This window comes from Drosophila tropicalis, unplaced genomic scaffold (genome assembly GCF_018151085.1).
Source record: "Drosophila tropicalis isolate 14030-0801.00 unplaced genomic scaffold, ASM1815108v1 contig_859, whole genome shotgun sequence".
Lineage (NCBI taxonomy): Eukaryota > Metazoa > Arthropoda > Insecta > Diptera > Drosophilidae > Drosophila > Drosophila tropicalis.
In genome coordinates this window covers 10,190,680-10,211,546 of record NW_027173353.1, presented here as the reverse complement: position 1 = coordinate 10,211,546, position 20,867 = coordinate 10,190,680, and the positions used below count along the sequence as shown (strand labels likewise).

Below are 20,867 nucleotides of genomic sequence, written 5' to 3'. Positions count from 1 at the left end.
GCATTTCCATCTTTCTTGCTCTATCCATCTCTTTCTCTCCATGTGTGTGTGTGCGTTTGTGTGTACATTCTAAGCAGCACACGATGTGGCTGTGGCTGAAGCTAAGGCTCTGTCGCTGACTCTGTCTGTGTCCTCTGCTGTGGCTTCCACTTTGAGGATGGCCCAGCTGGCAAGAAGGTACTGCGTTTGGTAAAAAGTTTACTGGCGTTTTTCTTATGCTGAAACAATTGCTAGGCGGGGACAGCAAGAAGAGTAAAAGGACAGCAACATAGCAAAGGACAGCTAAGGATAGAGAAGGTACTGAACAGTAAAGGGGACGAAGTCGTGGCTTAAGCAAAAGGCCAGGACATGCCGACTGACAGCTGTTATTATAGTACCTACAGTCAGGATAACAACAGCAGCAAAATCATCAGAAGCAAAAGCGGAAGCGGGAGCGGGAAGGGCTGCAGGAGAAATAACAAGTGAAAGCAAGACACTTGTCCGGTCTTAATATTCACCGAGTTTTATTTAAAGTTGAAAGAATCTTTTATGCACACAATGGGCAAAAACACGTAATTTAACAGCAAAATAATATCAAATGCATCTTGAAGACTATTGAAAGTCTTAACTTATTTCATGAGTATGGATTTCATTTTGGCCAAATTTCTAAATTTTCTACCCACTGTTTCAAGAAGACCATTGCATTGTTTTTATACTCCACTGTGCCCCCTTTTCAACGAAGCATAATTAAGCTGATTTACGTGATCCTTGAGTAAGGATGCTTTCCTTTTCCCACAATTTAATATAATTTCCTTAAAACATAATTCAAAGTATACTTTTAGTTAAAGCAAACAATTATTTGAAAAATTCCCTTTTCAATTATATGCTCTGTGGTATTTTTGTTTAAGTTGTCATCACAAGGGAATAACACGAATCTGTGGATGAATTAAATAAAGAGTTGGAGAAGGAAGGGATTGTCGGTTGGTTGGTTTCTTGACTGGTTAGTTGGTTGGTGTGTTGTAAGTGCCATGCGTTGCTGTCAGTGCGGTTGTCAGCGTTTTCTCTGTATTCTGGCCATGTGCCGCGTGCCCATGCTAATTCCCCTCAACCCCGCTTGCTTTTCCATCGTGTGTGTGTGTGTGTGTGTGTCTGTCTATCTCTCTACGGGTAAAGCATTGCATAAAAATAATGCGATTTTGCTTTGTTGACTAGCGGCCGCTGCAACTGATTTACGTGACTCAATTACCAAGGGGATTTCGGGTGCAGCAGCAACAGCTGATAGTTTAGTTACTACCTCTATCTCTCTCTCTCTCTCCCTCTTTTTCTGTTGCTATCTAGCACCCGTTTTTCTTTCTTGAGTCTATGTATAACCTATTGGCTACTGTAACATCGTAACAAGCCGCTAACCACAACATATTGCCACTTGGACAGCGTCCAGTGCTTAGTCAATGTCCGAGACTGGCTGCTTCATCAATTACAATTTCACGCACCCCGCTCCCCGGCTCTGTTAACATCTTTTCCTCCCACACCCACTTTGAGTCCAAGAGAGTGTGGACCGCATTTGACAAATGAAACATTCGCTGAAATTTGACTTACCATGGCAACAGCACAGAACATACTTTGCACCATGAATGAAGTATGATGATGGGGTTACTGTCGAGAGAATGTGAGGGGCTAAACCCAATTCAACTCAACTTGGCTCAACGCGACTCAACCACACTTGGTGTCTCAAACGAACCCTTGTCATTGGGCCTTCCGTTTGTGGTTGTCTTCATCATCATCGTCATCAGCCTCATCCTCATTCCTGGGTCTTATGCTTAGCAACATGCATAGCTCATGACAATTGCCAACTGCCTTTGACTCTTGCCATGCTTCTCTCTAATTGCCGCCAGGCGACTTTAAAAATTTAAAAGCCTTCCTCTCGACTAAAATGGATATCAGTGGAAAAGTCTGCAGTCTCAGGAAGTTGTCGCCATTTCCATAAAAAGCTAAAATATTGAAAGTCATTCCAGTGGGTGGAGGGTAGACATTTGTTTCCTGCCAACGAACAAAAGGTCCTAGTCCTAGTCCTTTGGTGGTGGTGCTGAGGTGGTTGAGAATGAAGTATCACAGACGTCAACAAGCAAATTATGAATAGAAGTCAGAGACAATGGATCGGGTTACGTGAGTGCAATGGCAAGAGCAGGCAAGGAGGTGAGGATATGCACAGGATGTGACTACATTATCGTGATAAACATGACAAAAGTTGAGTAACTGTGTTTTGCTAGAAAAGCTGATTCTTAAACATTAAACTAGCCAGATAAAGGAGTAGACAGAAAACAGAGGAAAAAATTAAAACCACATCCAAAGATGTTGAAACAGAACTGCATAACCATAAAGTTTACGTAAAAAGGAAAGATTATTTTGGGGGAGAAGCAACCTAATGGCTAAGAAATATCTTGGCAAAGGATAATAGAGACTGGAGCTGCTGCTGCTGATGACAGATGATGTGACTGTGTGTGTAAAAAGATGGCACTCGACCACATTTGCAAACCAAATTGTTTTTACAGAACACGCACTACCCCGTTTCGCCTTCAACTTGTTCCTTTTTCCCGCTTGCATTGCTTTGACAAATCAATGTAAGAAATCTTTTATGTGCAAGCCAAAAAAAGGAAGGAAGGAAGGAACATTTATGTAGCATACTTATGAGAGCAGTCTGATGATGGCAATGAAGATGATGATTGTCTTTCTGCCTGCATCCGAAAAAACGACAGCTGGCTTACGTTTCGTCTGTCTTTTTTTTTGTCTTCGATTTCCGATTTATATTATACGTTTCTTTACGTTCTCTCTTCTCTTCTGCCGTCTTTCACAGAGCAAATGCCAGCAATTTGGAGCGCTTCCAATTGCGCATCACGAAAAAGGAACTATATGGCGAGCACGACACTCTGGTCGATGCGGTGCTACGTGACATGATCAAGCTGCCAATCCAGCATGTGGGTAAGTATTTGAACTACACTGTCTAAACTGTCGGACAAAAAAAACCAACAAAAAACACGAAATGTTGGCTATAAATACAATATAGTTGGTTGGCCTTGCCATGTTTGCATTTTTTTATAAGTACATTTCGTGTTTTTGTTTTCTGTTTTATTTTAAGTTATGCTTAACTTAATTATGCAAAAGTTTGCCAGGATTATTATATTGAGGTGCTGGCAGGAAACTATTTTCAATTTGAAAGTTTTTCCCTTGCACATTCATTAAAGTTGCAATTTATTAATAAGAAACTTTATGCAGTTATGAGCAGCAACAAAAAATGAGAAACATGACAACAAATAGGAAAATTAAAATAAGCAAAAGGGAAAACTAATTACTTGTAAAAGGAAGAGTCTTAACATAAAAGAGGAGAGAACCTAGAGAACGAGAGAATGGAGAGTTAGTTGTAGTGAATGACAGACAATGTCTCATAATAGCAACAACTTTTTGCCAAGTGTCTTGAGAACATTTATCACGCATACGCCGCCTCAACTACATAATAGCTAACTTTCTCGCATTTTGCTTGACTTGGCTTAGACCAAGTTTCATTGGCCCCATTTGAAGTAGAAATAGACAAGAGACAAGAGACTGCAAAAGTTTATTATTATAGCCTATGAATTCTAATGGAATGTTGTTTTTCTGTTTATGTGTGTGTCTGACTGTGTGTGTGTGTGGTTTTGTCTGCCATATTCAAGATTTGCTTTTAATTTCACTTAATGCCCTTTCTCTATCTCTTACATTGGTCTCCTCCTTCTTTTCTAGCTTTATTATTGTAATGGTCAATTTTAACGCTTGAATACACACATAAACCCACACACACACACACACACAGACACAAATACACAGAGATAGATGTATAATTCTTTTGTGTGTCCATGTTGTATAGTTATTTGTTGCATTTGTTGTTTTTATTTATCATACGCACATTGTTCCTGTTGTTGTTGCAGTTTTGAGGCTTTTTCTGGTGATGTGAAAAGCTTTGCAATTTAATTGCTATTTAGTCAAGTGTTAATATGCCCATGGACTTTTGGTTTGCAGCAATTTTAATGATTGCATAATTCAAACTGACCGACTCAGCCAAGTGCAAAAAGGTTTTTGCTTCAATTAATTTCGAGTGCCTGCATTTCATTTCACTTCGATTCCGATTGTGATTTCGTTTCGCCGATTTCGATTTTCTTTTCGCTCCGATTTTCCCGGTTGCACTTACTGACTGCTTTTCTTTTTATTTTCAGTGCAAAAAGAGGGTGGCACCCAGCTGAAATTGATCATTGAATATCCGAATGATATCAAGGCCTTAATGAAGCCCATGCGGTAAGTATTTTTTGGACATGTGTTTTATACTTGCATACATACAATCAATAAAATTTCATTTTGAGAAAGATGTTGAAGAATTTTTCAACTTTATCTCTCTCTGTCTCTTTTTCCCTGTCATTGTCGTCATTCCGTTCACTCACTTGTCCGCAACATTTTCCACTCTGACTCTGAGTAAATAAAATTTGTTATATGCCATACGCTGACTTTTCTGCGGCTTGTCAATGAAAATGCCATAAACCAATGCACAATTTAAAACATTTATGCAGTTTTTTAATGAGATTTAAACGCGTTGCCTTGGTCAGTGGTTTTTACTGCTGCCGCTTCTGTTGCTGTTGCTCTCTCTCTGTCTCTCTCACTCTCTCTAGCCACAGTTGAGTTGGTGGCTAGCCAACAGAAACCGGGCAGCTGCCAAAGTGCAAAGTGTCCTTTTAATGCTGTTCATTTGCAATTTAAATGAAACGTTTTTTAAATTGCATTCCAGTTTCGTGTTGCCGTGTAAGTAATTAAGCTCACACACACACATCAGCAACAGTAATGCAGGTGGTTAACATCGACAGCAACTTCAATTCGACTAAGAGTGTTCCGACCCGCAGGATTCTATTCAATTTTCACAGCTTCGTTTCCTTTTTTTTTCATTATTACTTACTCACCTTGCTTTCCATGTTCTCAGGTTTCCCAGGGACCAGCAAACCTTGCCCAATCATTTCTACTTCACGGACTATGAGCGACACAATGCCGAGATTGCTGCCTTTCATTTGGACAGGTAAGTTGTCCCTCATGTCCTCTCGAATTGCATTGCGAAAAAAGTAGTTGGAATTTAAATATAATAAAAACCCAATGTCGATTTATTTATTTTCAATTTGAATTTTTTCAATTATTGTATACAAATATTTATGCAGGGTCACAAAATTGTAAAAGTAATTTGAAATGTTCAATTAAATCAAAACTAAAGGGACGAGATTCCATTATTTGCATGCTCTCTATATATATTATTGGATATTACATGCAATGTAACTGATAGACAATTAAGTTGAATTACATTTGTCAATTAATAACTAAAATATTTCATAATTTACATTCTCATTTACAATTTGGTAGAAACGAACAAATTAGGCATTTTGAGTTTAAAGCTTTTTGCAATTAGAAAATAATGAACATAAATTTATCAAATTAAAATTCTCACACCTTTCACATTCATAAATGAGTTGCCATTAAACGATATTTTAAAGTATATTTCAAACCGAACATGACAAAAACACAGGAAAAAACAAACGAAACGAAACGAACCAAAGTCTGATGTCCTTGCATGTGAATAATGTGAGCTCATAATTCTCGACACCAGCCGGACACCTCTGTGGTGTAACCCGCATTTCACTTGGGCCAAACTCAAATTCCAACTTCAGGCGACCTTTTCATGGCTAATTAACTGGGGGAAAGTGGTTTCGGCCTTAACTTCAGGGAGTCGACTCAACTGACATGTCCTGCCGTAATTTAGACTCAAATTGTCTGCATAGTTAGCAGCTGCTCGCTCTTGACAAAACTTTGACAGCAAGGTTAATTGCAATCCCAGTTAGCCCCCGCTGAGGCATTTTTTGAATTTAGATAAGGCGTCATAACTTGTGTAATTGTTGTGGCTGCCATACGCACACACGCAACGTCCCCAAATCCCCCACAATCCACAAAGCTGGCAAACTTTTAGCTTCAATCCTCAACTTGTTGTCAGCCCCTCTAAATGGAGTGTTGTTTGACCTACAGAAGAGACTGCGCATAAAGTTGGGGGGCCCTGGTGGCTCTGGTGGAGTTGGAGATGGAGGAATTCTGCGGCCAAATATAAAATTATGGCAATTCTTGCCCCACACAAAAACATACCCATACCAAAACCACCATTCCCAGATGACCTCAGGCAATGGTCGCACCCCAGACAGTGAACATTCTTCGTGTTGCAAAATAATTTCGATAATATTTTTGGTCAGTTACCCAGCCACCGACTCTGACCAACATTATTTAAGGTCCTGCTGCTTCTGACCATCATCATCGTCGGCGTCCGTGGTCTGACATATGCGCCACCTCGCCTGGCCGAACACTTATAAAGCAATTCTCGGTATTTTTTCATTCTTGCATACTCTCACAGACAGCCAAGTACAATGAGGTTTTTACAGAGCGCTGTTCTTTAATGAATTAAATCCATAAATTAATTAGACTAGACTTACGACTAGACATGCTTTTTCTTTTAATAAATGCCGAGGCTAAACAGATTTGAGTGAGACATCTATAGTACTTGCTAGAAGGACTAACAAGGACTCAATATTAATTTGAATATACAGTTTTAATAATTTTTGGATAGAGCATTGTTCAGTCGATGTAACAGAATTTAAATTCTTGATTACATTTTCCTTTTCACACGTTCTCTTGTGGGAAAAAAGTTTTTTTTTGTTTTTCCTCAATGTTTTGTTTTGTTTTGGGTTTTTATTTGGGTTCTTATTTTTTTGTGTTTTTGTGTGATTCATTTGTATTTAACGCTCTCACCTCTCCCTTGTTACAGAATACTAGGATTTCGTCGAGCCATGCCAGTGGCGGGTCGCACGCTGAACATTACGACCGAAATTTATCAACTGGCCGAAGAGAATTTATTGAAAACGTTCTTTGTTTCGCCATCGTTGAATTTATGCTTCCATGGCAAGTGTTCGTACTACTGTGACACCTCGCATGCCATTTGTGGCAGTCCGGACATGCTGGAGGGTTCCTTTGCCGCCTTTCTCCCCAACTTTGAGTCCAGCAATCGCAAGGTAAGTAAAGAACAAAAGGTGCACCAATCCCGTCCATCCAATTCATTCAAACTGCTGGGCTACACATATTCATGTCCATAATTCGCAAGCGGGGCAAGAGGCTTCCTATCTGGCCTGTCCCACACTGTCTGTCTGGCTGCTCTGTCTAGGCAGTTGGACAGTTGGATGGCTGGACAGCTAAGTGGTTTTTGATTAATGCACGACCAACAACCTCTCAACACGGGGGCAGATTACAATTTATGTTCTTTTGGTCATCTCCCGCAGTCGTTGCTTTCATTATAGTGGCTACTGAAATTCATACGCTTGGTCAGACTAAATAACAAATCACTTTATTTACTTAGTATGTAAGTGTACTGGCACCATCAAGGGTAGGCTAAGACTCAACAGGTAAACTCCTAGAACTTCCAGAAGCTTTGCCCGTGGGGTAGACCATTTTAGGGCAACTCAAGGCATAAAACAACTCACTTAAATGAGGGAATTTTTTATAAACCAGGCCAACAAATAAAATACAGGAGTAGCAATGTGTGACAACAACGAAACATTTGTACACTACTTAGGAAATTAATATAATTAGGCAAGTATTCTCTAACTAAAAATAGAACTTACAAGTTCAGAAGTTAAATAAGAATTGAATCAAAGAGATAAAGAGAGAGACGTATAAATTTAAACCAAAAGGCCTAGAGATGAAGAAGGGACGCCATTGTCCTTATCTTAACTAAGTATACTCTTCTAATAGGGTAAAAAAAACCATAGAAAAAAGTAGAAAAAGAAAATAACTTGAAATTCGCTTTTAATTTGTATAATTTTTTTTTATGTTTGTTGTTATTATTTTACTGTATGTTTGTATTTGTTGTTTTATCCTCTTCGTACGCTTTGTTTGTTGGTTCCGCCTTGTTGCCACTCGGCAATTTCATTCATTCATTCAGTCATTCATTTTGCTTGTTGAATTAAAAGGAAAAATATTGTATCAGTTCTTAAGTTCGTGGACTGGTAAAGCGTAAAATGAGAAATATAAAAATGCAGAGACAAGGACCTCGGAGCTCAGATCGCGGAACGGGGACCTGGGACTTGGGGAGTGACTTGTGGCGTTAATAAATTCCAGAGTCCACTTCATCATCCGAAAAAGAAGCAGCAGCCAGACACGGGCAAAAGCAACAGCTTTTAAATGCAAATTACTGAAAAATTAAAGTCCCATCCCTGTCCGAAAGGATCTCTAGCAATTTTGACGTTTAGAAACAGGCTGGCCCAGTGAAAAAGGGTTCATCGTTTCGTCCTTTTTCTGGGCACAATCATTTTTCTCACAGATTTGCCACAGCAAAAGCATTTTATTTTTGCGCCACCTTTTTTTTCGTGTTTCTCCTACGGTCTGTGGGCCCTCAAAGGAATAATTCTCTTTATATATATATAAATTTTTTTGTTTTTTTGGTAGGTTGATATCCTTTTTTTTTACCTTCTATTCGTTTTACTGTGCGGCTTTTTGCTCTCCAAACAGTTTTACAAGTAGAAAATGGTTAAGTGTATACTTGAGATTTGGCGTAAGGCGAAACTGTAAATTATGCACAGGAGATCATTTTTCTTTTACCACTTTTCCAGTTTGTTTTCCCCCCTATCTTCCCCCCGGGCTGCCAACCTAGATGGGTGTATAGCAGCTAAACAACAAGCAACAATTTTTCTTTTCTTTTCCGTCCGTTTTATGTTCGCTTTTTCCTTCTGTGTGTGTGTTTCTCTTCTAACCGTGCAGAATTTTAATTAAGTTGCAAATTTGATTTGTACGCTTGTTAAACGCTTGGAGAATGAAACTAAATTGGTAGTAAAGAGTAAACAAAAACAAAACACTACTAAATCGGAATTGAGACAAAATAAGCAACAAACAAGGGGAGGAATGCAAAAGAAAGAATGCAAAATAGAAAGTAAAGTACGCTAGCACACTTCTTTCAATACTCTTTCAATTACTTTTTGGATGAGGATTATGCCAATCTTTCACTCCATAATGACTCTTGCCATACATAGAGTATCCAAGCCACAATTGTCACAAATGAGCTGAATTTTTTTAACTAAATGGGGATTTAAGGATTAAAATTCTGAGGAAAAGGTTTCTTTATCAACATCAATCTTATCAATTTTAAAGAGTTTCGCTATCATTTGCACTCATGTCTCATGCTTTAACTCATATTTCAAAACCATTAACTTAAAAATTGCTTATGCGTACATTCTGCCTGCCTTGGTCCTCCCACTTATCCCATTCAGTCACCATTTTCGGCCACACCTCTCATACTTGTACCACATTCTAACTAGTTCCCCTGGCTCATCTTGGGTTTCCTCAATTTTTGTGTGCGTTTTTTTTTTTTTTTTTTTTGCTTCAAGAATTTAATTTTGCTTGATTTATGCATATTTTTGCCAGCTTTCATGGGGGGATTGGTCAGGGACCATGGGGGAGAACTCTCTAACTTTGCATTTTATGCACAAAAATTGCTTTACCAACTAACACCCCCTTCTCCTCCTCCTTCTCCATTCCCCGCTGTCAGCATGTTGCCTTTAGCTCACCTTTTTAGTTTGGTTTGCTGCGTTTTGCTTTTATATTTGCTTTTTATTTTCATTTCATTTAATTTTTCTGTACTTTTTTTTGTAGTTTGTTGTTGTTTGTTGCATTTTGCAGTTCGCTGCAGTTTTTATTTAGTTTTTTTGTTGCTTTCCGCCGCATCCGGTCATTACACACTCCAAACGCCATCCGCCACGAACAACTTTCAACGCTTAGACGCCTAGTTTTTGTATTATTATTATAATTGTTGTTGGTTTGGTTTAAATATTTGAAATTTCTTTATATATACGGAATACCAACCTTCATATATATTTCATTTCTGTTGTTGCTGGTCCTGATCCTGTACCCGTTCCCGTTACCATTGTCGTTGTCCCGCAATAACCAAATAAACCAAACCAAACCAAACCAAACCGCTTGCGTTTCCCTCTTAGGGACGGAAGGTAAGTCGCTGTTGTTGCCGTAACCATGACCAGAGTTCACCTAGCTCCGTTCAGGAGTCAAGCCAAAGGGGTCAAGATAAAGTTTTATTGCTTTTTCTTTTTTAAGTTTCCTTTTTTTTTTGTTATTTTTCCTTCTGATTCGGTTTGCTCTTGGCTGCATTGCGCAAATATTTAATTTCGTTTAAGCCAGCCAAATGAATTTCCCTTGCAAAATGATAAAATTAATATGCAAAATCAAGCTGGCAAATATATATCTATTTATACCTGAATTCAAGTTAGATATTAATATTTCAATTGGTTGAATTTTTCATTCTTTTTTGGCAGCTTTGGCGGCATCCTTGGCGACGCTCGTATCACAAACGCAAGAAGGCTGCTTGGGAGACAGATGCCAATTATTGTGCCTTGGTATGTACATACATAAGTATTCTAGTGTTCTATCTATCTATGTATATGGATGGAATGGTGGGGAGGGAATTGTGGCTACTCCGTTTCCTTTCACTGTTATCCTTGGTCCTCGGTCTGCAGCTTTTGCGGCGTTGCGGCTACTTTTATTTAATTTGCATTTAAACTCGAATGAAATGCAAATGTTTTTATTGTTGCTGGCGGAACGCTACTAAAGCTTTACTTGGAGCTGACTTAATTAAGACATTTGCCGACCAACAGGAAGAGGGTTTCCTTTTTGCCACTTTTCCATTTACGATTTTCTCGTCTCTCCTCTTCTGGAATTTTTTCTGCATTCATTTTCGTTGGCTGCAATTTAATTTTGCATTTGATTTCCACACAGGTCCGTGATACAGCACCCTATGATGAGGGTAGGCGACTGTTGGATCTAATGGATATGGCAGTCTTTGATTTTCTAACTGGCAACATGGATCGTCATCATTACGAGACTTTCAAGTAAGTATTATGACCAAAGAGAGGGGCTTATGTATGTACATACATACATACATATATACATATGAATGAATGAATGCATAAATGAGTAGATGGGGCACACTCACACCATTACAAGTGGTGTGTCCTTGGCAGGCGCAACTAATGCGATCGGTTTATTTCCGCACAAATGGCTTTGTTGGCTTCATGCCTGCAAGCTTTAGCATGTTACTTACACAACCCGTCCCCAATGCGTTCCAACTTGTTCCAACTCGTCCCATATGCAGCATGCATTTGGCAGGGATATGCAGCAGGAACAGCAGGAGCTATAGCCATAGCCACAGCCACAGCCACTGCCAAGGCATAAGCATCAGCAGCAGGCAATGCCTTGGAAAGATATTTCCATGCTCAATTCTCTGACTGCAAAATGCTACAATAGCGCATGCATAGATGATGAGAGATGGTGGTTGGGGGTGGAGGGTAGCGGGTGGCAGCGTGTCCTCTTGCCAGGTTGGCTGCTTCTAAATTGTTTGTTATGCAAAAGCGTTTTGTCGGGCTTATGGCGATGTCACCCTGTTCATACATGACTGAGCCAATCTCAAAATTTTGCCGCTGCTCCAACCACACCTGCTCTATATCTATCCACTTCTCCCCCCGTTTGCCGTACACATATGGCAGCCAATTATAATGCAAACTTATCACCTTATTACCTTCTGCACAGGGTCTATGGCAATGAGACCTTTCCCCTGCACTTGGACCACGGACGGGGCTTTGGTCGTCCCTTCCACGATGAACTATCGATTTTGGCACCGGTGCTGCAATGCTGCCTGCTGCGCAAATCAACACTGATGAAGCTGCTCGAGTAAGTGGAAACCACAAGGAATAATCCAGAAAATCGACCCAATACATAACCTTGAATGCATCATTTTTGTTGAAATAGGTTTCACAATGGACCGCAGCCTTTGTCGCAACTGATGCAGGAGTCACTGAGTAATGATCCAGTGAGTCCTGTGCTCTGGCAACCCCATCTGGAGGCTCTCGATAGACGTACTGGCATCATTTTACAAAGCATACGCGACTGCATCAAACGGAATCCACCTGGCGAGATGGACAACTCAGAGACGGACTTGTCGTCATAGCGCTAAATCAATTCGCAAAATCATCCTAGAGCGTAAGCTTAAACCTTAGCTATTAGTCCTGCGTGTCCTGTGTATTGTTAGCTCTATTGTTAAATCCTGTGTCAGCGATCTTTGAAAAAGATCAAGATCCTAAGTGAATTATCCTCTGTAGCTCGGTCTGCACATACCAAAAAGCAAACAAACAACAACAAGAACTTAACTAAAAGCAGCAACAATAAGGCAAACATCAAATCGAATTCAATAATTTGATAGTTTTGTTTGGTTTCCACATATACTTAACGAATACATTTGTATGTATGTATGTGTGTAGTTACTTAGAAAGTTAGCTCATAAGAACCATTTGGATTGTTTCTGAAATGATTGGCAATGGAATTTGAGTACCTTTCCAGATATACACTCACTCACTCACTCGAACACTCACTCAAAGACTCACTCATCCATTCATTTAACTAAACATTCATGTTGCTGCTCATTACAGTGGGTGCCAAAAGTAAACGAACCTGAACAAAACAAAAGAAAGAAAGAAAAAAACAAATGTTTTGCCCAATGTTTTTAAGTAAAAAAAACATCTTTAAAAGACTAAAAAAAAAAAGAATATTTAAATACAACAATCTAAAACAATATAAAATAGGAGAAATCGAAACTGCTAAATATTTATTTAGAATTTTTTGTTGAAAAAAAAAAAAGCAAACAAATTCAATGAAACAATTGTTGCAAAGTTTAGTTAATAGGTTTTACAGTTTATATATATATATATATATATATTTATGTATCTACTATACTTATGTAACTACTATGTAATACGATCGATATCAGGCGTAGCTTTATCCGAATTCAGACCGAAATTCGTTTTTATTAGTTAGTCCAATTGATGTACTTCAAGAAATGAACATTTGAACATTTGAAACCATGAACTACAACTACTACTATGTACAACAAACTAATTGTTAACTAATCGTCATTATTGAGTGTGTATAAAATAAGTTAATTGGTTTTTATTATCGCATCATCATTTTCAACCTTATTACATTATATATATTATGTATGTATGTACCTTGTCCTAGATCAAGAGTTTGTTTGTTGGCCACAATGTAAAATTTAAATGAAATAATTTAAAAGAACCGAAAATCGGAAAATATAACTAAGAAAATCTAGAATTAGAACAAATTTTAGTGAAAATTTCAATAATAAACAGAAGAAAAAATCAAAAAAATAAATACCAAAGAAAATGATAACCGTTCTTGTTTGTTTTGAGCACTTATTGATGGTAAGTTATATAAAAACAATCATTTTTCATTGATTTCGTTTATTTAAATAATATAAAATTTACCAACTAACCGTAAAATTAACACCTCAACTTTGCTTTTGCATTACGGATTGATTGAGTTACAATGCCATTTAAAGCGATTGAACGCGAAAAACAGATAGATCTAGCTTTTTTCGGGTATTTTAGTTATAATTCTTAACCAGTTTTAGCTTGGGAGACATGGCCTTGTCATGTCAAAGCTTTCACGGTCGAAGCTAAAGTATTATTTTAAAATTAATATCTCATTTTAACTTACCAAATCAATTCAATTCGAAGTCTCCACAAATTATTTCAATTGTGGTCAAATTTGTTATCTATTTATCGCTTGGTATCTATCTTTTTGGCGGTTAGTGTGGGGCTCTCGAAAAAAAGAGAATGAGAGAACGGATCGTGGTGTTCTCTTGTAGACTCTCACTTTCATATCGATTGGATTCGCTCGTGCTCTTCGCTTTGCTGGAGGTCGTTTCATTAGTTACTTTGGGGCTTTGGGGCAGAGCACATGGTATTTGTTTCTGTTTATTTTATCAATTATTTTATCTGTTTAATGAGTTTTTTGTTCTTACTTGGGCACCCAAGCAATTGTGTGTCATATTTTTCCTTAATGGACAATGTCAAATTTATGGTTTACTAGATAAGTTGATTGAACTGATTGTGTTTAAGTGGCTGAGCAAATCTTCAGCAAAGTGTAATTAAGATTATATAAATAAAGCGTGGAAAATGTTTGAAGTGGAACTCATCCTATTAGAACTAGCCACATCAGTATTTGGCTTACTAATCAATTTCATAATTATTTGTTGTGTTGATATGCGGACAGTGTATAAATAAGGCAAATCCTCATATGACAAACTAATGCTAATCACGTTCCGCCCTTATACAGTAGGTAGACCAGACTAAACAAGAATGTCTAGCCGTGTTGTTGATTTACGTTCGGACACTGTCAGCCAACCCACTTCCGAAATGCGAGAGCGCATGGCCTCGGCTGTGGTTGGTGATGATGTTTACGGTGAGGATCCGACAGTGAATGAGCTGGAGTCCAAGACAGCGGCCATTTTTGGCAAGGAAGCTGGCCTATTTGTGGCTAGCGGTACCATGGGAAATCTGCTGGCAAGTGAGTAATAAATAACACACCTTGAACTTGAGAGACTTCTGCTCAGTCAGTCACACACATAGTGCCTTATATTTATGGCTTTAAACAGATGATGGGAATTGAGGGGGGGATTGAGTGTAGTTTCAGTTTACAAAAGACCGAAACAGAGAAATCAAGAAAACCGAAAAGGAAATACTGAAAAGAGCTGCTCATATCATGCATCACAAACATTATCGTAAAGGTTAAGGGCGGCCATGAGCATAACATTAATTTTTATGGACTTTAATATTAGTCCTGGGGGCCAGGAGATGGGTGAGTAGATGTAAAACAGCTTTGGGCAATTGCTTCAGAATTTATACTCTATCTCAAATTAATATTTCTAATGGAATTTGAAATTTGCATTTCATTGAAAGCAAATACACTGATGAATCTGGCAAAACGTTTCACCACAATGTTGTTAGTTAAGTGAAAACTTATTCAACGATGTCCTATTTATTTTCGCAGTTATGGTTCATTGCCAGCAACGCGGCACGGAGGCAATAGTCGGCGATTTATCGCACATCTTTCTGTATGAGCAAGGTAAGAGTAGTTGTGCCTTTATATCGGAGTTCCCCCTCTATTTATTATGGACTATCTACGTTTATGTGTTTAGGCGGTGCCGCTCAGTTGGCTGGTGTGCAATTAGCCACGATTAAGAACGAGCCAGATGGTACCTTTAGTCTCTCGGAACTGCGCCGCAAGATACGCCACAATGATATCCATGAGCCAATCACCTCTATGGTTGTGGTTGAGAACACCCACAATATTTGCGGTGGCAAGGTGATTCCCCTGGCCTATCTGGAAGAACTTGCCTCGATAGTGCGAGAGCCGGGCTTGGGTTGTCCCCGGGTGCGCATAGCTCTGCATATGGATGGTGCCAGGGTGTTTAATGCAGCCGCCGCCTTGGGCGTGAGTGTGGAGCGCGTTTGCAGGGATTTCGATTCGGTGTCTATTTGTTTGAGCAAGAGCTTATCGGCGCCAGTGGGCTCCGTGCTGGTAGGCTCAGCGGCCTTCATTTCAGAGTGAGTGGTAAACAGTTTTGTGCCGATTAAGTCTCTCTGAATTTCATTGTCCACAATCACAATCTCTCCCACAGAGCTCGACGTCTGCGTAAAGTTGTGGGCGGAGGCATGCGTCAAGTGGGCATTTTAGCTGCTGCTGGATTAGTGGCTTTAGAGCAGGTAGTTCCACTGCTTGGCAAAGATCATGAGCGCACCAAGCGCATTGCAGAGGGTAAGAATTAACCAAGAGAAAAAGAGAGACAAGGTGAAACAGTTTTGTAATTATGAAATTATTTCTCAGCCATTGACAGTTTAAACAGTCCCAATATCGGTGTAACTCTGCCCAGTGTTCAAAGCAATATACTTTTAGTGGAAATCAAACAGCCAAAGATTTTACCCACTGCATTGGCCGAACGTCTGGGCACCATTGAGCCTGAAGAGCTGACAGCTGGAGTCACGGACAAGGATGGCTTGGGCATTGTTGTCAAAGCCTGTGCCCGTGATTGGCCCTTTGCCAGATTGGTGCTCTACCATCAGGTGGACGACGAACAGGTGGAGCTGGTCATCAAGAAACTGACATACATCATCAAGCAATATGATGCCCGCTTTTGTTGAATGGCAAAAGATGTTGCTTTGATTCTTTCAATAAATAAAAACAAAATAAAGAGAAACAAACAAGAAGACAAAAAATAAGCGGAAACGCAAACATAATTAGATTTTGCCTTTTGTCATTTAATTAACGAACAAATATATGTACATACATACATACATATGAAACGAAAACTGAAATGAAAGAACAAATCTGGCCAAATTTGTATTATTGCTCCTTCAGTGGACTCCAGAAGCATTTACATTCACGCATGACTGCCTACCCATGATGGACTGGCTCTGCTCCTGGTCGTCTTTGCACTATTCGGTGCCCCATGCTTCTTGGCTTTGGCTTGGCCAGGGAATCAAATAATAAAATTATTTTTAAAATATTATTGTCAATCTGGGATGCTCATCGATTTAAAAGCTTGGCTGGCATCCTTGTGCAGGAGCTCCTTCTTGCCGAAGTACGTTTTGTGATTTATAAGCAAAACTTAATGCTGCGAATGCGCTCAAAATGATTACGTTATGGCCGACAACGGACAGCAGACAACACCCCTACCGTCTTAGGCCATCCACGTTCATCTTGGTCATTGAAACTTACAATAGATTAGAGAGTGAATGGGCATCAATATGGGAGTTTGAATCTTTTTGTGCAAAATTCTCTTTGTCCAGAGCAATGGAAATGTAATATTTTGTAAATTATATTCCGCCAAAGCGGAATAAAATTCAATTAGAGAAATTGCTGAAGCATTTTATAAATTGAAATTGAATTTAGCGGGGTATTTTTGTGTATGGAGGAGAAGGTTTGATGGATTTGTCTTTGTAAAGCGTTAACAATTGCCAGACTTGTATTTATTAGAGCAACTAATTTGATGAAATCAAATTTCCAATAGTCTTTAGATTGACTATTTCAAGCATTAAATTGTACTCGCAGAAAGTATGCAACAAAACAGTTTGAATTTAAAGCCTAAAAGTATGCACTTGCAGTAATTAAAGTTCGAGTTTCTGAAGCCCTCAAACACGCAAGCTTTCGAACAGAGGGAGAAAGAAAATAAGAGTCAAGAGAGCGAGAGAACCACATGTTCTCATCTATAAATAACCACCAGACATGCCACACCGCTCTGGTGCGAAAACCTGTGTTGTTGTATTTAGCTCTTCCATATCAGCCGTCGAACTCACCCCCATAAATGTGCCTGTGTTGGTTTTTTCTATACATAGATGAAATAGGTTTCAGTGTGAACATTGTGTAATGTATACGAGCTTTGGCCTAACCACCTCAACATGTCAGGATGGCCGAGCGGTCTAAGGCGCCAGACTCAAGATGATAAGTCTTGCCTTTCATAGAAAGGTGTATGAGCGTTCTGGTCCTCTCTGAGGGCGTGGGTTCGAATCCCACTTCTGACAAAATTTTTTTTTCCTATTTTGTTTTTTTTTTTTTTTTTAATAATTTTTAAATATAGCATTTATAATTGTGTAATTTTTTTCGTGTTTTTTTGGCAACTGTTGAAGGAACTGCTTAAAATAGAGTGGGATTTCCATATATTCTACAATTGTTATTCCCAAAACGCAAGCAAACTTGGCCATGTTTTTGGAATGGAAATCAAAATACAATATGTAAATAAAAGCATTCAATGATTTTTGGTACCTAAACCTTTATCATGGAAATCCATGTAAAGTTTCTAAAGACATAAGTAAAATAGCTCTTTAAAAAGGTTAAAAACAATTAAGCAACTTTTGATTTTTATTCACATCTAAAAATAAGTGTACTAAGAACATGACTTTTTTTATTTTAAGTACATATAATTTATATATACATAGGTATGTTTTTATTGTTTTTTTTTTTTTTTTATTATTATTTATTATTATTTATTTAAATCAATTTTCTCACCATCATTTATTGATTACTGTGAGATGTGTTTTGTTTATTTTATTTCTTTATTGACAATGAGATATAAAAAGAATAAAATAATTAAGAAATTTATAAGCCAAACTAGAAAAAACATTGCAGAAAAAAAACCAAACAGTTGGAAGAGATCTATCTATCTATATATATATCTATATCTATCTACAGTTGTGTTCAAAATAATAGCAGCGCATATAAGCTCTGACTTTAAGATTAAAAAAAAAAAACACCATATTGACTACAGACCAAATTTTTTTTCAATTTAGTATTTACGTTTAATTTCAAACAAAATTAGTGTGTTTTTTTTATCAAAAAACTTATTTCATTTATAAATTTAAGTAAAAAATGTATATATAGATACGATTAACATAAGATTAAGTTCGGGGTGATTGCCTACGACACCCACAATAAGGTATAATAATAGTCGACTTACATTTAGAATTGTTTTTAGGAATTCGAATATTATATTTCCAAAAATGGATATATCAAGGGTATATAAAGAATGATTTCTATTTTTGTAAAGCTCGTTTTTTTTTTTTTTTTGTTTTTTACAATTTGTTGTTTCTTTTTGTACTTGCGACATAATTGCGTGTCCTTTGTATGTTTTATAAACATTAAATGACATTTGAAGCTAATTACAGCAATTATATAGACAGATAGAGGGCATTTAATTATGCTACACGCACTTTTCGACGCCGTTTAACTAAATGAATTTATTATATGTAGTAATTAGTTTTGTGCGGTGTTTGGTGTTTTTACCAACTTACCTATGTATCTGTTGTTGTTGTACGTTTAGTTTGGCAGATGATGTAGCTGGACTTGAAGTATACTGGAAAGTAATTTAATTATGCGTTTACACGGCCAACATGTTCAATTTAATTACAGTACTTTCTCGTTTTTAGTTTCAGGGATTCTGAATTCATTCAAATTCGCATTTTAATGGGCATTAGCATGTTTATTATCGTGCCAGGAGTTTATTGGAAACGCCGCGCCGTTTTATGGCACGTGCCAAGAACACCCCTGCGCCCCCTCAATCCATCATTGTAAATTCCAATATAAACTTACACACATACACAGGTTTGTGGGTATGCAATACATGACGAATAGGCTTTGGGTCTATAAAATATGAAGAGAAAACGCCATTTCGTCATTATGGCCAGGGCAACCGATATTGGCGTGTTACACTTACCTCAACTCGTCGGCCACCCACAACTCGAAATGACAAACTGTCATGGAATAAAGTCGTAAACCCTGTAGCTAAGGAGCTGCCTCTAGGCCAGCCTTCCTGTTCTTCTGCTTCTTCCTCGTCTACTTGTTCTTTTTAAAGGAGGTGGTCGAGATGTTTGGCGCTGCATAAATTGAAATTTGCATAAACTTAATCGAGTGGGTGGGGAGTAGGAACGGGAGTGTCACGAAAATGATAATTTAATTTCAATAAGCTTATTGAAATCAGAGAAGCGAAAGTTTTTATGTGTGTTCCATTTGCTTTGTACATTTTTACGATTTTTATATTTAATGGGTTTCTGATGTGAGAGGAAGGGTCTTATTCCTTTCTTTTCTTACTCTCTGGGCGACGGGAGGCACTCGGATTTTATTAATTGCATGCGCCCAACTAAAGTCAAACAATTTCCGTATTTAATCAACGAGAAAGCAAACGAATGACTCACAATCAGACTTCAAGAGCAAAAGGCAAAAGGTACAAGGAGAACCAGTCATAAAGAAGCCACATTGGGAGTGGGGATTGACGCTAGATGATGGCGGCGATGGCGATGAGAAACGGGGCAGGACGGGTGTGGATGTAAGTCATGCGAACTCATTTCGAAAATTAAGCAAATGTATCTATGTGAAATGATGAGTGGGTGGGTGGGTGAATGTGGGCGCGCGTGTGTGTGTGTATGTGTGTAACTAGGCTGCGGGGGCGTGCCTTAGCGTGAACATAACGTGATTGCTGCCAATTTCATAAAGCAGCAAATTGATGATGAGCTAATGCTTTGAAAGTTATTGGCAAAAGTGCTCGGAAAAAAACACAAAAAACTTAATAGGTTTACAGTGCGTTCATTAAGTCGTCATTTCAAGCATTAAGTTAGTTCAAAATAAGCATACACAAAGGACTTTGGTCATTATTAAAACACTAATAACAAAATTAGAAATGAATCATTATCTTTCATTGGAGAGCAATAACTTATTCACAGGGTGAAATCAAAAAACTTTAGAAACTTTGCCAGATTTCCATAAGAAACACAACAAATAAATTAAACTTATTCAAATAGTTATATAATCGCCCATTTACCTAATCTTTTAAATGCAGTATAGATTAAGAGTGGGAGCTACTCTAATCTATTTAAGTCCACTCTTAATATATCGTTCTGACTTGTAATCTCAAAACAATTATTTAACTCCATCCTGATCTCTACTCGAAAAAACAAACTGCAAATTTGATAGGAAATTGAAACTTATATGACAAAGTAAGATTAGAATAAGCCAAGATCGGCTGGTGAACATCTTAATACTTCGTTCGTACTTTGTTTGTACTTATGCCATAGCAAAGTCCTTGAACAAATACAACTAATGTTCTTCCTAAAATAATGATTTATATTCGAACAGTGGTGAGACATGAATAAAAGATATAAAGAGATCTAGATGCGGTCCTCGTTTCTAAGGTCAGATTCTTGGTGCTATGAAGACATTATAAACGAGTGATAAGAGATCATGTTTCAGTACAGTCCCGCAGTCCTTTTCACTTTTTCTATTCTTTGGGCATTGCAATAAACTGTCTTACTAACTCTGCTGTCAATAAAGTAACACATGGTAAATTAACTAAGCTTCTTTTTTTGCCCTTTTAAAATTATAAGACACTGTAA

At 38.0% G+C, this 20,867-nt stretch overlaps 2 protein-coding genes and 1 non-coding gene across 3 annotated transcripts in view; all 3 read left to right on the top strand.

Annotated features, from left to right (window-relative positions):
- LOC137582375 (extracellular serine/threonine protein CG31145) overlaps positions 1-13,207 on the top strand; it is a 29,081-nt gene extending 15,874 nt beyond the window's left edge. Inside the window, exons 5-12 of the mRNA XM_068296887.1 lie at positions 2,831-2,955; positions 4,221-4,299; positions 4,973-5,065; positions 6,845-7,088; positions 10,392-10,472; positions 10,852-10,964; positions 11,662-11,802; positions 11,881-13,207. Coding sequence (XP_068152988.1) covers positions 2,831-2,955; positions 4,221-4,299; positions 4,973-5,065; positions 6,845-7,088; positions 10,392-10,472; positions 10,852-10,964; positions 11,662-11,802; positions 11,881-12,079 — 1,075 coding nt within the window. The 3' untranslated portion in view covers positions 12,080-13,207. The remainder of the gene's footprint in view (positions 1-2,830; positions 2,956-4,220; positions 4,300-4,972; positions 5,066-6,844; positions 7,089-10,391; positions 10,473-10,851; positions 10,965-11,661; positions 11,803-11,880) is intronic.
- A 657-nt stretch (positions 13,208-13,864) lies between these two features.
- Positions 13,865-16,223, top strand: LOC137582562 (L-allo-threonine aldolase). Its single transcript, XM_068297152.1, has 6 exons — positions 13,865-13,887; positions 14,263-14,493; positions 14,977-15,051; positions 15,125-15,533; positions 15,608-15,744; positions 15,814-16,223. Exons 2-6 carry the CDS (start codon positions 14,286-14,288, stop codon positions 16,125-16,127), a joined length of 1,143 nt encoding a protein of 380 aa, XP_068153253.1. The 5' UTR covers positions 13,865-13,887; positions 14,263-14,285; the 3' UTR covers positions 16,128-16,223.
- A 1,163-nt stretch (positions 16,224-17,386) lies between these two features.
- On the top strand, positions 17,387-17,507 carry TRNAL-CAA (transfer RNA leucine (anticodon CAA)). The gene is made up of 2 exons: positions 17,387-17,424; positions 17,463-17,507. It is a non-coding gene; the product is annotated as a tRNA-Leu (tRNA).
- The last annotated feature ends 3,360 nt before the right edge of the window (positions 17,508-20,867 follow it).